At 43.4% G+C, this 16337-nt stretch overlaps 1 protein-coding gene across 1 annotated transcript; it reads left to right on the forward strand.

Moving 5' to 3' along the window:
* The first annotated feature begins 639 nt into the window (after positions 1 to 639).
* Positions 640 to 14826, forward strand: LOC137295974 (sodium-dependent proline transporter-like). The gene is made up of 16 exons (XM_067827587.1): positions 640 to 793; positions 3363 to 3544; positions 4428 to 4758; positions 5071 to 5214; positions 6212 to 6371; positions 6528 to 6660; positions 6938 to 7072; positions 7448 to 7551; positions 7747 to 7871; positions 8471 to 8583; positions 8840 to 8968; positions 10945 to 11044; positions 11591 to 11691; positions 12149 to 12322; positions 12537 to 12710; positions 13178 to 14826. Exons 2-16 carry the CDS (start codon positions 3443 to 3445, stop codon positions 13271 to 13273), a joined length of 2121 nt encoding a protein of 706 aa, XP_067683688.1. The 5' UTR covers positions 640 to 793; positions 3363 to 3442; the 3' UTR covers positions 13274 to 14826.
* The last annotated feature ends 1511 nt before the right edge of the window (positions 14827 to 16337 follow it).

Genomic DNA, 16337 nt, shown 5'->3' on the forward strand with positions numbered 1-16337 from the left:
GTCCTTGCCCCGTGTGTCGATACCGCTTGACGTCGCTTTAAAATAGAGGACTTGAATGTCCAATAGTGTCAGCCATGAGAGGGGACAGCCAGCAGACATGCAGTTCTTGCACCATTTTTCACACCCGCGAGCACTTATTCAGAATGACTATACGAAGCGTGTGACTGGATTTGTCAATGAACTTGTTTCTTCTTAAAATCAAAAGGAAAAAGAAAAACATTAACCGTCTGTTCAAAACAATACGGATGTGGAATTTGTCGTATTCTATGGCTCTATTGGGACTTGTTTTTTATCTTCTTAAAGGCAACCATAATATATTTTTCGACTACGGATATTGGATGTGGTTCAAGTACGTCCCACGTGCTGGCATTCTTAAATTATTTAAGTAACTATAATTGATTTTTAAACTCTGAGCAATTAGCATATACATATCATTATTTTATCACTAAGTAATTGGTTATGTTCCAAACATAAGGGAAGACAGCGTTAAAAATTGTCGATTATACTGGAGGCATGGTGACCAAGTGGTTAGTCCCACTCAGACTGTAGTTCAAATCACACGCGGTCAGAGGTGACGGAAGGCGACGTGTGGAAAAGAATAGCCTCACTGACGAACACTTTTTGAGATGTTCCCCGACTGCTGAACCGTGACGTACCCAGCCGAGACGAACGACATTTGAAATGTCGATAGTGTAAATAACGTTTTTTTCTGTATTTAGAAGGCTCGGTGCATCAAATACAAGCGAGATGGGGTGGTCAAGGTGATATACCTTCAGTACACCTTATAACCCAGGTAGGTGGATATTCTCTATAACCCCAATCGGACTGATATACATATTTGGCTCGCTCGATCTGTGATATTCCCACGGTGGGACACACAGTCTCACCTGTGTTAAGAGATGAAACGGTATCAGATGACCGCTTCATTACATTCCAGGCAACGCTGATAACATGGTTCAGGAAAATCTGATATGGGTGATAGTTGGGAGAAGCCGAAATGTGCCGATGTCTTATGTCATATCGAGGATATGAGCAATCGTGACGTGCAGATTTACAAAAAATGTACCCTAAAAAAGACCTGTTCATTTTACAGTTGAATTGATCGCCTGGTTGCAAATATCTCATGTGGAAAGCTTTCGGAGAATCAAACCAGGTTATTGTTTCTAATGTTAGCAGCTTGTTCCATGTCTGGTCTCACTGTAACCCAAAAGCAATTTTCTCACATTCGGTTGCAAGGTCGTCTGTTGTAGTTACCTACTCGTCCGTGTCAAGATAGTTTCAGGTGGCAAGCTGGCAAGTGAGACTACACCTCGAAGCTGTGATAGTCGATGTTTCAGCAGTGACTAATTCATTGGTATAACCAACCAGTCGGGAAAAGGGCGTCCCATGTCAAAATTTAAGAATATGCCTGTCCTAAAATCGATATGTCTACGGATATAAGCAGTTCCGGGTACGCCCAATGTAGCGGGGTCATTTCAAATGAACTTTGATGATTTATCAGAATTCTCTGTACAAATAGCAATGCTTTCTATAATAGCTTGTTATGAAATTTTTTTTATGTAGAAGTTAACACCCTTCTCACCACTGTGCTGATGAGTCGCTGACTGAACATTACCAACATATTTGAGGGATTTTTATAGAACTGTATTCGGATGCCAGTATACCCGTGAAACACAAGCCTCGGGCGTTATGTCAGAACTGAAAGCAACACTCTTATGACGTAAAATTCTACCGTCCTTTGAACTGGAGAGCGAACTGTAACAACGTCCCGAATGTGAAGAACATCTGACGCAGTGCACCAAAGTAGCTTAGTAATTACTGCAGTTTGGTAGTCCAAGTAAATATTACCTTCATCACATCCCTTGTGTCGTCTGGAATGGTATCAGCTGGTAGTATCGACTTCTATCCTGACAGGGTAGCTCGGTGTTCACCCTACTGACCTCTTCTATCCTGACAAAGTAGCTCGTTCACCCTATAGGCCGCTTCTATCCTGACAGGGTAGCTCGGTGTTAACCCTACTGACCTCTCCTATTCTGACAAAGTAGCGCGTTCACCCTATAGGCCGCTTCTATCCTGACAGGGTAGCTCGGTGTTCACCCTACTGACCTCTTCTATCCTGACAAAGTAGCGCGTTCACCCTACAGGCCGCTTCTATCCTGACTGGGTGGCTCGCTGTTCACCCTATTGACCTGTTCTATCCTTTCCGGACTGCTTGTTGTTCCTCATAATAACCGTATCTATCCTGACAGGGTAGCTCGTTGTTGACCCTATTGGCCGCTTCTATCCTTACAGGGTAGCTTGATGTTCTTCATAATAACCGTATCTATCCTGACAGGGTAGCGTGTTGTTCCTCATAATAACTGCATCTATCCTGACAGTGCAGTTCGTTGTTCACCCTATTGACCACTTCCATCGTGATAGGGAAGTTCGTTGTTGACCTCATTTACCTCTTCTATCCTGGCAGGGTGGCTCATTGCTCACCTCTTGGCCTCTTCTACCCCGACAGGATAGCTCGTTGTTGACCCTACTGGTGGCTTCTATCCTGACACGGTACCTCGTTCTTCACCCTGTTGGCCGCCTCTACCCTGACGGGTAGCTCGTTGTTCACCCTACTGGCCGCCCCTATCCTGACAAAGTAGCTCATTGGTCACTACTGTCTGCTCGGAGTCAGCATACTGAGTCTTATATCCATGTTAAACTGGGGCATTGTATTTCAGAAAGACGCTGACATTAGTTCAGACCCTGTGTTAGTATTACCAACTACACACACAAATACGTCGCCATATAGCTGCAATTATCAGAAACTCGCTATTGGCTCAAATTCACTCACTACTGACTACGATCGCGTTCTGCTTTGAAAGACCGTCACCGGTCTTAAATCACAAGCGAAAGAACCGCAAACGTGGATGAATAGCCTTATCTCACAAGTACCCTTCCTGTCGTAGAGCAACCATTTATGACCCATCGTACTATATCACAGACGTACGAATGGCATAGTCCTTTCTTCAACAAAATTAAGGTTTCAAGACAGGATTTGGTTTGGGATCAGAATTATTTCAGGTTATAAGTTTCTAACTTTTAGCTGAATTATTTCAACTATAAAAATAATGGCTGTATTTTTTAAATACGTACCAGCTAGAAAATGTCACGCTATATATTCATTCCACTATTTGAGGCATATGCTATTTCTTTTCATATTTCAAAAGAGGGGTTTGAATATTTTAACACCTCCTCCCATGCCCCTAATAGTAGCCCACGCACAATTAGATAGTTTTACATTTATGGTTCGTACTCTGTTAAGCTTATCTTGTCAGTATGTAGTTTTTCTACATGTGGACAAGTAGCCATGTTTCTACTTGCAGCAAACAACACCATGCTCTCATCTGCAAGAACTACTCATCTTGACATAGTGACAACCGAGTGAGCTATACGCACGTGGACCATGTACACGATAAGCGACCAGCCTCCTGTGAGCGGCAACCCACGTGGTCGCGATGTTTACGTCACAGACACGTCATCCATGTCATCGTCGGTGTATGACAAGGTATGACAATGTACAGTAGAGTTCTCTAGGGTGGACTATGTCTTAACTCAGAATGATAACTCAGCAGGTCGATCGTGACATGTTTTCTACGACTAAGACTCAGGAGTATCTATAATTTACATATATCACATTTAATCTATATGAGACCAATTTGTCTCTAAATGTATATTAACATATTCATCAGGAAAGATAAAAGTGAACGTTATTATCATATTGGGAAATTTGTTCCCAACTTTATAGATTAAGGAATTTTAGATATTTATCATGCCTTAGATTTCATTGAGATTTTCTTTTAATCCACCGTCAAAAGCAAACTACAAAATTAGACACGAAATTCTATATCTCTTCAAAAATATTTTGGAACGATTCTTATAAAATTGTACGTATGCTGTGGTGAATAATACAGAAAATAATGTTCATCTTCAAGACAACAAAAATAAGTTATCTTTCGGTATTTTAATTGTAACTTTGCTCTTTATTCAGGAGTAGTATTTTTGCAAACTTTCAACTACCTACATCGAAATACAGGCAAAAAACTGTTAAACAACTAATTGGACACTATAATCGCTAATATACTGAACAGCAAAAGAAACGCAACTGTTTTTATCAAGTTTTTATATAGAAGACAAACACAATCGCGTACTTGTGTGAGCTTTCATTTTGTTTTTGTTTTTGCTGTTTTGTATATTAAATAAATGCGGTTGGTGGTGCTGACGGGTATTGCATGTGTGGAGAAATATTACTTGCATATTATCAAACAAATATTTTCGATGAAGTTACTAAATATACACATACATAATATTTATGGAGAATTGGATAAAACAATATATACACAAAGGCTCAGACATGACGTTAAACATCCTACACTTTCATTTCCCAACAGGACACACCAAAGACGCTGTCGGTGAAGTCCGGGGTGTCCTCCGAGACCATGGAACCGAGAATCGTGTATGGAGTTGACGAGAACGAGGAACGGGGCAACTGGAGTGGGCGGATGGACTTCGTGTTGTCCATGCTTGGGTACGCCGTGGGGTTGGGCAATATCTGGCGCTTCCCCTACCTGTGTTACAGGAACGGAGGGGGTGCCTTCCTCATCCCATTTATCCTCATGTTGGCTATAGTCGGCATGCCGTTGTTCTTCATGGAGGTGTGTCTGGGACAGTTCACCAGCTGTGGTCCGACTACGTGTTGGAACTTTGCTCCTTTGTTCAAAGGTAGGTAGGATGCTATTGTGTGTTTGTTGGTTATCGCGGTACTCCTCAGTATTCCAACTATATAGCTGCAGTTTATAAATAATCGAGTCTAGGTCTGACAATTCTGTGATCAACCACATGAACATCGATCCATGCAAATACTAGTAGTATACGACAACGTGTCAACCAAGGCAGCGAGCCTGACCAGAAGAGATTTTGGCAGAAGAATACGGTAACCTGCAACTGTATCCAATATACACGATATTGTCAAGTGAAAAGACTGGCGTTGTCAGTTCAGTTGAAGAGAATGCAATAATTCCTTTTCCCCCGCAGGTGTTGGGTTCGGCATGTTGATCTGCTCGGGTCTTGTCAGCATCTACTACAATGTCATACTCACCTACTCTTTCTTCTACCTGTTTGCATCATTTACGAGTAGTCTCCCTTGGACAAGCTGCGGGAACGACTGGAACACTGATGGTAAGGAGATGCAGATTCATACGTCACAGATACTGTAGTAGTGGCAGATGACGTCGCCGTCAGATGTGTTGCAGCTGATCACGGTAGTCTGTAAATAATGTTGCCAGGGCACGAAACACACAGATCACACATGGTACAACCCGATACACCTTCTTGTCCATTACACATGAACTGTGAAATATTCCACCTGTGGATCCAGGCTGTTAGCTCTGTAGTCCAGGGGCTCCTTTCACGAAGCAACCTTTACTAAGGTTAACCTTGACTCCCATTCTTTAACATTGCACTTAAGTTACCCTAGACTTAAGTAACCTTAGTGCAGTGTTAGAGAATGGGAGTTAAGGTTAACCTTAGGTAAGGTTGCTTCCTGAAAGGAGGCCCAAGTCACGTTTACCACCTTCAAGGAGGGGTTTGTTTCCTGGCTTGAGATCACAGTGCTTTAGTTCATTATTACTGTTTAGTCACGTGACTGAAATAAATCCAAACTGTTTGTTTGACTGTTCGAACAGTAATCAAAAATACACCCTGTGGTGAAGTCAATTTAGAAACATCTGTTCATTGTGTCGAGTTGCGTCCCTTTGGTAACTCCTAAGCCCGTGAACATACTCGGTTGGAATCCATGACTACTCTGAAAATGTTCCCTGGTTTGACATCACCATTGGCCCTTTGGCCAAAGTGACAAACGTCTCTCCCGGCAATATTCAAGCTGTCTCAGGATGGCTTGTTTATAATGGAACTGCACAAACCAGTGGCGGATAGTCTGAGCACCGTCCCACTCCGTCGATGACAAAGAAACCTAGCCTGAACACCCTACCCAATCTGGCTTACATAGTCATCACTACCTGGTTGACGATGTCATACTTGTCATACAAATATTGGGGCCCGGGTTCGATTCCACACATGGGCACAATGAGCAAAGTCCATTTGTGTTGTCCCTCCGTGATATCGCTAAAACTGGCGTACAAGTTAACCCACTCACTCACACATACAACTATTACAGACTGCAGCCTGAACCACCCATTGACGTCTTGCAAAGAGCAGGGGACACGATACAGCAACGGCACCTGCTACACGGACGGCACCTACAGCGGAGTGTGGAACAACTCCTTGTTCACCAAAGCCGGCCTCAAAAGAACCTCGCCGTCCGAGGAATACTGGAAGTAAGAATTCAGGGCGGCTTTGTGCTCCCATTAAGCACACATTTCCAAACGAACCTTCAGAATTCTCCTCTCCGAGTTGTTGTCATAAACAAATTACAGTAGAGACATGATTAAATGAAAACAATCATGAATACATTCTTTCACTTTCCTTTGCAGCAACTACGTCTTGGGTTTAAGCAGTGGGGTTGAGGACCTTGGCAGTCCACGATGGGCGTTGACCTTGACCTTGCTATTAGCTTGGATCGTTGTTTTTCTGTGTCTTATCAAAGGCATCAAGACCACTGGTAAGGTAGGTAATTCTCCATGAGATGGTGATCATGTGGTTGAGGACCTTGTCAGTCCACAGTGAACGTTAACCTTGACCTTGCTATCAGTTCGGGTCGTTGTTTGACTGTCTCATCAAGGGTATCAATGAAGCAGGCAAGGTAGGTAACTCTCTTTTAGGTATAGATCGTGCGTAATGGTACCACCAGTGTAATATAATTGGATGCAGACAATTAACGCTTTGCTTACCGTGGTCATTCTTGTACACGCATGGCCATAAATTCGGTGTTTGTTGCGACCAGGTGGTGTACTTCACAGCTCTCTTCCCCTATGTCGTCCTCATCATCCTGTTCTTCCGTGGGGTAACGTTGGAAAACGCGTGGGAGGGCATCTACTTCTACATTGTACCTCGCTGGGAGAGGCTAGCTGACGGCAAGGTGAGTCAGGAGAGGGCGTTTTCAGGAATGTGTCAGGAGATGCTGTCCTTCCGCAGAGGGGTGAACCAGGGGGTGTTGGAGGTTGTTCTGGAGATGTGTTGATGCAGGATATGACAGTATCAAGGGAGTGATTCTTCATGAAAGAAAACGTTTTCCGGGGAAGGTGGCACGACAGTTCAGAGGGAGAGAGTGTGCAGAAAGGGGACAGGTTGAAACCTTGATGGCATGGGTTAAGGCTTACATCGTACATGATTAACACAAACGGCAAATCTGCAGCGGTACTGATTTCAAGAATAATCCTTTTCCACCAATAGACGTGATGTTCACAATTCAGAACACCTTCAAGCAGAATTTCTTCCTCTTATGTAAATGCAGGTATGGAGAGATGCGGCCGTCCAGATCTTCTACTCGATGGGGCCCGGATGGGGTGGTCTCATTGCGCTGTCCAGTTACAACAGGTTCCACAACAACGCGCTCACGTAGGTGGATGTCGATGAACAGGTTTTTGTTTCTAGTCACAGAATCTGAAAACGAATATCATAAGTATCTGCATCTTTTTGTGACAGTTTTCAGTATTGATCGTATTTCTTCTTGCATAATTCATGATTGCTGCATTAATTGTAATGAGTCGTAATGTCAGTCGTATCATGTTGCCGCCCTGTGTATATTTTCAGTGATTCTCTGATCGTATCATTGGGGGACAGTCTCACAAGTATATTCGGAGGTTTTGTTATATTTTCGTATCTGGGATACATGGCCGGAAAACTGAATGTCAGCATTGAAAATGTCGTGAAAAGCGGTAGGTGTGTTACTGACTGTAGACAATAGGTTGCCAGTAGATACACAATACAGAGCGAGATAGGCTTGTTTAATGTAGCACTATTTCAGTCATATTATTGCGCGTCAACTTGTTTTACGCCGCTTTTGGCAATATTCCAGCAACACCATAATGCCCCATTGGGCTTCACACTTTCTACTGATGTTGGGAATCGAATCCGGATCTTACTCGTGACGAGCGAACGTTTTAACCTCTGGGCTACCCTATCGCCATGACTTGAAAGGAAAGACTAAGATAGAGATCATTCTGAATAGTTTTCTGTTCCAGTCCAGGATCATATGATCATATAAGGACTGAGACGGCATTAACCCCAGCAGGCCATACATAAAGTATGTAGCCACGTTATATTGGTTGAAGGCGATATGTTCCTACGTATGTTCCTGTATTGTCACCCAAATAACCCGTTATAACTATACCCTGTTCCTACTTGTCATGAAAGTTGAAAACGGGGACCATAGAGGACTTGTCTCTGGTCTGTAATACCTTAAAAAAAATAATACTTCTTTACATGTTATGAAATGTCTAGCTGGGCAATTACAAGTAAAAATTTTGTGCACCAGGGGCTGGCCTTGCATTCATAGTGTACCCGGAAGCAGTTGCGTCGCTGCCGGCTCCACCCTTGTGGGCCATCTTGTTCTTCTGCATGCTTATCACCTTGGGACTTGACAGTCAGGCAAGTTCTGTCCTCCCTCCGTGTATATCGCGGCATCTACAGGGAAATACAGTGGCTTTCGTGTGCATGTGTAAAATTCAGTAATAGATTTCATAAATGTAACTCTTTGCTGCTCTGATAAAGTCACTTCCTTCTTCAGTAGTAGCTAAAACTAAGTGATCAAATGTTAACACTTTATAACGGTAAAAGCCATTTATCTGTTATTTTAAGTTTTATAAGTTCCAATGGACTTTGAACTTTGCTCTCACGTTTTCAGTTTGCTCAGGTGGAGACAGTTCTGACAGGGACACTGGATCTGTTCCCTCATCTGAGAGCCCGCAAGACGTTCGTCATTCTCATTATTTGCAGCGCCATGTTTCTCCTTGGACTTCCGCTTGTCACTCCTGTGAGTTTTGTGTGACTTCCGCTTGTCACTCCTGTGAGTTTTGTGTGACTTCCGCTTGTCACTCCTGTAAGTCTTGTGTGACTTCCGCTTGTCACTCCAGTAAGTGTTGTGTGACTTCCGCTTGTCACTCCTGTGAGTTTTGTGTGACTTCCGCTTGTCACTCCTGTAAGTGTTGTGTGACTTCCGTTTGTCACTCCTGTGAGTTTTGTGTGACTTCCGCTTGTCACTCCTGTAAGTGTTGTGTGACTTCCGCTTGTCACTCCTGTGAGTTTTGTGTGGCTTCCACTTGTCACTCCAGTAAGTGTTGTGTGGCTTCCGCTTGTCACTCCTGTAAGTGTTGTGTGACTTCCGCTTGTCACTCCAGTAAGTGTTGTGTGACTTCCACTTGTCACTCCTGTGAGTTTTGTGTGACTTCCGCTTGTCACTCCAGTAAGTGTTGTGTGACTTCCGTTTGTCACTCCTGTGAGTTTTGTGTGACTTCCGCTTGTCACTCCTGTAAGTGTTGTGTGACTTCCGCTTGTCACTCCTGTAAGTTTTGTGTGGCTTCCACTTGTCACTCCAGTAAGTGTTGTGTGGCTTCCGCTTGTCACTCCTGTGAGTTTTGTGTGACTTCCGCTTGTCACTCCTGTGAGTTTTGTGTGACTTCCACTTGTCACTCCTGTAAGTGTTGTGTGACTTCCGCTTGTCACTCCTGTGAGTTTTGTGTGACTTCCACTTGTCACTCCTGTAAGTGTTGTGTGACTTCCGCTTGTCACTCCTGTGAGTTTTGTGTGACTTCCGCTTGTCACTCCTGTAAGTGTTGTGTGACTTCCACTTGTCACTCCTGTAAGTGTTGTGTGACTTCCGCTTGTCACTCCTGTGAGTTTTGTGTGACTTCCACTTGTCACTCCTGTAAGTGTTGTGTGACTTCCGCTTGTCACTCCTGTGAGTTTTGTGTGACTTCCACTTGTCACTCCTGTAAGTGTTGTGTGACTTCCGCTTGTCACTCCTGTGAGTTTTGTGTGACTTCCACTTGTCACTCCAGTAAGTGTTGTGTGACTTCCGCTTGTCACTCCTGTGAGTTTTGTGTGACTTCCGCTTGTCAGTCCTGTGAGTTTTGTGTGACTTCCGCTTGTCACTCCAGTAAGTGTTGTGTGACTTCCGCTTGTCACTCCTGTGAGTTTTGTGTGACTTCCGCTTGTCACTCCTGTAAGTCTTGTGTGACTTCCGCTTGTCACTCCTGTGAGTTTTGTGTGACTTCCACTTGTCACTCCTGTAAGTGTTGTGTGACTTCCGTTTGTCACTCCTGTAAGTGTTGTGTGACTTCCACTTGTTACTCCTGTAAGTGTTGTGCGACTTCCGCTTGTCACGCCTGTAAGTTTTGTGTGGCTTCCACTTGTCATACCTGTAAGTGTTGTGTGGCTTCCGCTTGTCACTCCTGTAAGTTGTGCTTGACTTTCGCTCGTCACTTTAGTATTTCTTGTAGGAATTGTGTGTCTCACTTCAGTAAGTGTTGCGTGACACACATGTCACGCCAGCAAGTATTGAGGGTCCTCCGTTTTTCCATCCAGCACGTATATAATGTGACTTTCGCTGGTCCGACTTTTCACCTGATCAGTCAAAGAGTACCTTAGCTGATCAGGGGCTATATTCTCGAAACGTTGGTGGCCTTACGAATTGTAGACTTTGATCGTAGCCGATGTTTTAAGAATGATCTTAAGAAGTTCGTAGGGCCGCGAAAGTGGGATTGTGTCATTTGTTCAATCTATGCTCAGTACATTCCCAACTGTCTGGAATGATAGTCGCCATTAAAACCTCAAGAAGACTGCTTTCTAACTGCCTTCACTAATCGGTCAAAGTTCGGGAAAGATCTTTTTGCAGCAGTAGAATCAAATATGATTTTAATCACATTATCGCCTAGTAATATTCTATATTCCGCTGCACGTGGACAACCTTCGTCATCATGGCAGTATTTGACCTTGACCTTGTGTGTTCAGGGCGGGATGTACTGGCTGCAGCTGATGGATCACTACGCCGCATCTTGGTCGCTGTTGGTGATCTGCCTCACTGAGAATGTCGCCATCGTTTACATATATGGTTCGTATACTAGTCTGTTTTGTCAACACCTTTCGTAGACTTTCAGATAAGAGTACTCGTTGTCCAGTTACAAAATGGCATGAGTAGCCTTATGGTTTAAGCATCAGCTCGTCACGTTTAGGGTCAGGTTGGAATCCCGTTTCTGGTGTCACCCCATTATTATTGCTGGATTATGAATCAGGCACTTTCTCACAATAACAATGACGAATTGATGTCTACATGTTCACATGATACAATTCATGACTTGTGCCAGTGTGTAACGGTGATGTGAGTAAAATGTGGAGTCGCATCGGTATTTCGGCCAAACAGAGACTTAGTACAGATGCACACCATATGTCATGAGTTAAAGAAACATATATTTCTCATTTTATCCCTCAACACAACAAAATACTGAACCAGAATACACCGGGGTACGGTTCGGCGCACTGAATGGGTGTTATATGGTTTACGTTAGGAAATACAGACACTGAAACACAGTCCGAACAAATGGGATGCGGTGCAGTGATATCTCCGTCAACGTATACAGCTGTCATTACATTCTCTCAGGTATCAACCGGTTTTTCAAGGACCTTGAGATCATGATGGGAAAGCCGCCCTCCATTTGGTGGAAGATCTGCTGGATGGGCCTCAGTCCAGGCGCCATTGTGGTAAGCAGACGACAACGTGTGTTACAGCAGACGTCTCTTCGTTGTGATATTTCCATGGTTATACAGAGTGTGAAAACCAAATTAAGCACATTCAAATGGCAACTGTAGCATATTTCACTCCGATTAAAACAAAAACAAAGCTAAAATTATATTTGCTATCATTGTATTTGCAATCAGAGAGGAATATAGAAAAACCTGAAATCATCTATGCATGAGTCAGCCTCAGACACTACATAGCTAGCGCAGTTCTTCAGCATGTATCATGGGATTGTCTGACGAATTTGGAATCGGAATCGGTCAACATAGTCATTGGTCTTCCCTCAGGTCTGGGAGATCCTTTACTTCACCACCCCCTGACAAGTTGACCAATAACCGTGTGGGTGATGTTGAAATTTGCACCGATTGCGCCAGGACATCTGGACAATAACCCGTGCACTATCACATGATTTCATTTCAGTTCATCTTCGTATTTTCCCTGATCGAGTACAGCCCGGCGAGGTACGACGCCTACACCTACCCGGCGTGGGCTGAGGCGCTGGGGTGGATGATGGCTTTGCTGTCCATCCTTATCATCCCGGTCGTGATGATCTACAAAGTCAACAAGGAGGACGAGGAAGACTCACTGATAGAGGTATATACAGTGTCTACTCCGAAACCTCGGATATACGGACCAGTTCCCAGACTATCTGCTACCTAGTTGGCCATAGGCTAACAGTCCATAGCACATAGTGGGGCCAGCATGTTTGTGTTAATGGTGTTTACCCGTATCACAGGTTCGATATTCCTCATTGTTGCTACAGTCAGTGCTACATGGAAATGTAAAAATACTCGCTCACTCATTTCAGAAGCTGAAGTTGTTAGTCATACCGACTCGTTCGTGGGGTCCAGCGCTGGTCAAACACAGAAAACTGATCAAGTACGTCCAGGGTTTCGTCATCGATCCAATGGCGGAGAAGGCCAAACTTGGCTTTCAGAATCCAGGCTTTGACTCCAGCTCCCGGACGAACAGCATGTCCAGAGTAAGTTCTTCTCTCCTGTTATCATGGTATGTTGGCTATTTTAAATCACAAAGTCCAGTCCTGGAGTACCAATTTCCCATAAAGAGCCTGCGAACCAATACTTTTGCCACGTTTCAATATTACACATAGTAACTTGAAACTCGTCCGTCGGTCATACGAAGATAATAACTTATATAGATCCATTTCATTGGTCAATAACCATCACGAATACCGCCATGACGTCATGTCTTACTTAGAGCGTTACTTGCTCGTCAGGGTACGGGGTAGTGGTTAAAGAGCCCGCTCGTCACGCCGAAGACCTGGATTTGATTCACAGGATGGGAACAATGTGTGAAGCCCATTTCTGGTGTTCCCCGCCATGATATTGCTGGAACATTGCGAAAAGCGACGTAAAACCATATTCAGTCACTCACGATCCACCTCTAACACTACGAGTGTATTCAAGTTAAAATCTTTTGTTGTTTCAGATGAGCGCGGGGGCGTCCCTAGGAAACCTGTCACGTAGCACAGCTCACTCCAATGTGTCATATGTGTCACATGTGTCCTTCGAATCTTCTGTTTAACTACATTTTATCACATACTTAACGCTGGATGGGTAGGAGGGCATTTGTGTATATCATCTACACAAACATCATTTGCTGTTTGTTGGAAGACTCGAAACTGAACGGCATAGATTAAGAAATCAGGATTTTATTAATGACGAAACATCACTAAAACACTTTGAATATTGATAAACGAGTTACAATTGCGAGTTACAACGACAGCATAAAGGTAACACGTGTATTTGTGTGTAATGTTGAATTGCTCAATACAACCATTTGAAAATTAACCCTGTTCTACTCAGAAAGCAGAACAGACGGGTCTGACTGAATCGTACTTCGGTTTTACTGCTTATGTATGACATACGCATTCCAACCTGGGCCCACTTGCACAAAGCTACCTTAGCGCTACGACTATCTTAAACCTACGTTGGAGAATGGAAGTTACAATCATTGTAGCGCTAAGATTGCTTTGTGCAAGTGGGCCCTGTTGTGCACTTTGAGCTGATTACGTGTCCTATGTTTTGTTAAACATATATACAATCAGGAGAAGATGGCCCATGCACCTGTTCATTTATCATAGCGTGACTGAAACAGTAACGGTATTGCCAATTTATCGAGTGTCCTATACCGCTGGAATATGCTTGAAAGCGGTACAAGAACCTATACCGAAACGTCGCCATTGATAAAATAAAAATGCTGATCATCCATAAAGCTGTGTCATCCCTATACCAGCAACTTCTACAATGCCACACAAAGAAATCTCTCTTTAACGGCCTATTGTTGCTAACCTCATTTCACGGTGTTCAATGGTCACGCCCAGCCTCCCACGAACACCCGGTGGCCTCTGCAACTTATTCTAGTGGGCAGAACTGTGATATTTTGAACTTTCACCATATTCTCCACATCGGTTTCAGTGGCCTTGACCTTCAGACAAGTGGATTTGTGGTTATGTGCGGGCAAAATACGAAGCAACGGAAATTAAACAGAGACATCTACCCACTTTCATTTAGAGTGAATACTTTATCGTGAATATCTCCTTGCAGGACAAAAAAAATGAAATCTCATTAAAGTAAACGTTCGTGTTTATGTCATCTATTTAAGAACTTGACAAAAGACAGTTGCGTTTCTTTTCCTCTCCAGTATCTGTTTTAAGCCTGGTTTAAACAGGAAATTGACAATCTTCCAACAATATCACGTCGGGAGGACGTTGGCGTCAGAGGTTGTGACCACGAGATGAATTGCGAGACTTCGACGTAAAGAGCAAAACGTTTTAACTTCTTGACTTAAGAAACGTGCCACGAACACAGGTTTTAACACCAATAATCGTGTTTGAAGAGAGCTACTTCACCTACGTTATATGATGATATCAAATGGTGTATAACGTAACCAAGGTTGTATAGACAGCTTTTAACAGTGTGTTCGACATTTTGTATTTAACGCTGTTGTTTCAAATTCCACACTACTACCTAAATGACAGCGCCCATTTACCTTTTTTTCTCATTGTACATTTTGTTATACCAAAACCCTGTCACACACCTGTCAAAGAATAAAGTCCATATTTTGGCAAACCGAGAGTGTTTCTGTCCTTGTTGTCCTCGATGTGTCGTCCTGCGCATATACAAAAAAAAACAGTACCCAGCAACCCTGCTACTTAAACCTTACCCTCGATAGTGAACATTCACACGATACTTCATAAATTAACTCCCTACAGTGGCAGTTACATGCCATTGCTAAAGAGCACCAAGAAACACGATGTTTTTGAAACGAATACATATTTAGTTATCAAACAGTTATTCAACCCCCGTGATTGAGGCATTCAATGAGTGTTTGCCTAGGTTCGCCCTGGGTTTGAGGCGTGCGTTCACTATGAACTGTTAGCGCAAGGCCAACAAGGCAGCTAATAGTGTGTGCTGCAGGGTCGGATAAGTCAGATCTGCTCTGAACAGTCGCCGTATACGATGACGCTAGGTGCGTGTAGGGAGAGTGTGAAGGGGAGGATCTAGAGGTAACCCAGAAGGTAGGTTGCATGTGCAAGTCTTCTTAAAGATTCAGGTGAAAAGAGTGTGTTCATATTAAATGAACATATTTATATCCAAAATAAACCACTGATTGTGTTAAACTTGTTAAAATGCAGTTTGTAAAATACAAAACGTAACGTGTCTTGGAATGTCAATCTCAATATGCCCTAATCTTACGTGGTATCTAACACTGTCAATGTTACCAAATGTAACTAAAACGAGACTAGGACAGCCAAGGTTGCTCTGAGCGGGGAGCACACGGACACTTGTCTGGTATCACTGACCGGATAAAAGTGTAACTGTATGCTATTGAGGATGGAACCACCTGATCAGCTGTCGATTATAACTTGGGGGATCAAACCACCTGATGAACGGTCGGGTATACCTTAGCATATCAAACCACCTGATCAACTGTCAATTATAAGTTGGTGATCAAACCGCCTGATCAGCGGTCGGGTATTAACTAGCAGATCAAACCATTTGATCAACTGTCGGGTATGACTTAGCATATCAAACCACCTGATCAGCGATCGGGTATAATCTGGCGGGTCGAACCACATAATCAACTGTCGGGTAAAACTAGCATATCAAGCCATCTGATCAGCGGTCGGGTATAATCTGGCGGATCAAACGACTTGATCAACTGTCGGATAAAACCTAGCATATCAAACCACCTAATCAACTGTCGGGTGTAACTTTGCATATCAAACCATCTGATCAACTGTCAAATATAATGTAGCGGATCAAACAATCATGACTGCTCACTACAAATCACCCGTATTGTCAAGTCGATAAGGCGTATTGGAATGTTGTTGACTTGAACCCTGGTGTCCTCATACCGAAAGACTTTAAAAGATGAGAAATTGTTGCTGTCCTGCCTTGTTCTCGACATTCGAGGAATAGATCAAGGACTGATCGGCTCGAAGTCAGCAGAGTGTATCAGAAAGGGGTATCAATGTCAGTTTGCGGCGTTGTACTGTAGTACAGCCACAGACTTGAGTTGTGTACCAGCCTCACTCATGTACACGTACACAAGCACGTATTCAGTCTTACCATATAAATGGTCA

Source organism: Haliotis asinina, chromosome 9, assembly GCF_037392515.1.
Source record: "Haliotis asinina isolate JCU_RB_2024 chromosome 9, JCU_Hal_asi_v2, whole genome shotgun sequence".
In the NCBI taxonomy this organism is placed as follows: Eukaryota; Metazoa; Mollusca; class Gastropoda; order Lepetellida; family Haliotidae; genus Haliotis; species Haliotis asinina.

Excerpts from the sequence above, each read along its gene's own strand:
- LOC137295974 (XM_067827587.1), top strand. The coding sequence starts at position 3,443 with ATGTACACGATAAGCGACCAGCCTCCTGTGAGCGGCAACCCACGTGGT. Across the intron at positions 7,872-8,470 it reads TGAAAATGTCGTGAAAAGCG|GGGCTGGCCTTGCATTCATA; the intron begins GTAGGTGTGTTA and ends TTTGTGCACCAG. Across the intron at positions 12,323-12,536 it reads AGGAAGACTCACTGATAGAG|AAGCTGAAGTTGTTAGTCAT; the intron begins GTATATACAGTG and ends CACTCATTTCAG.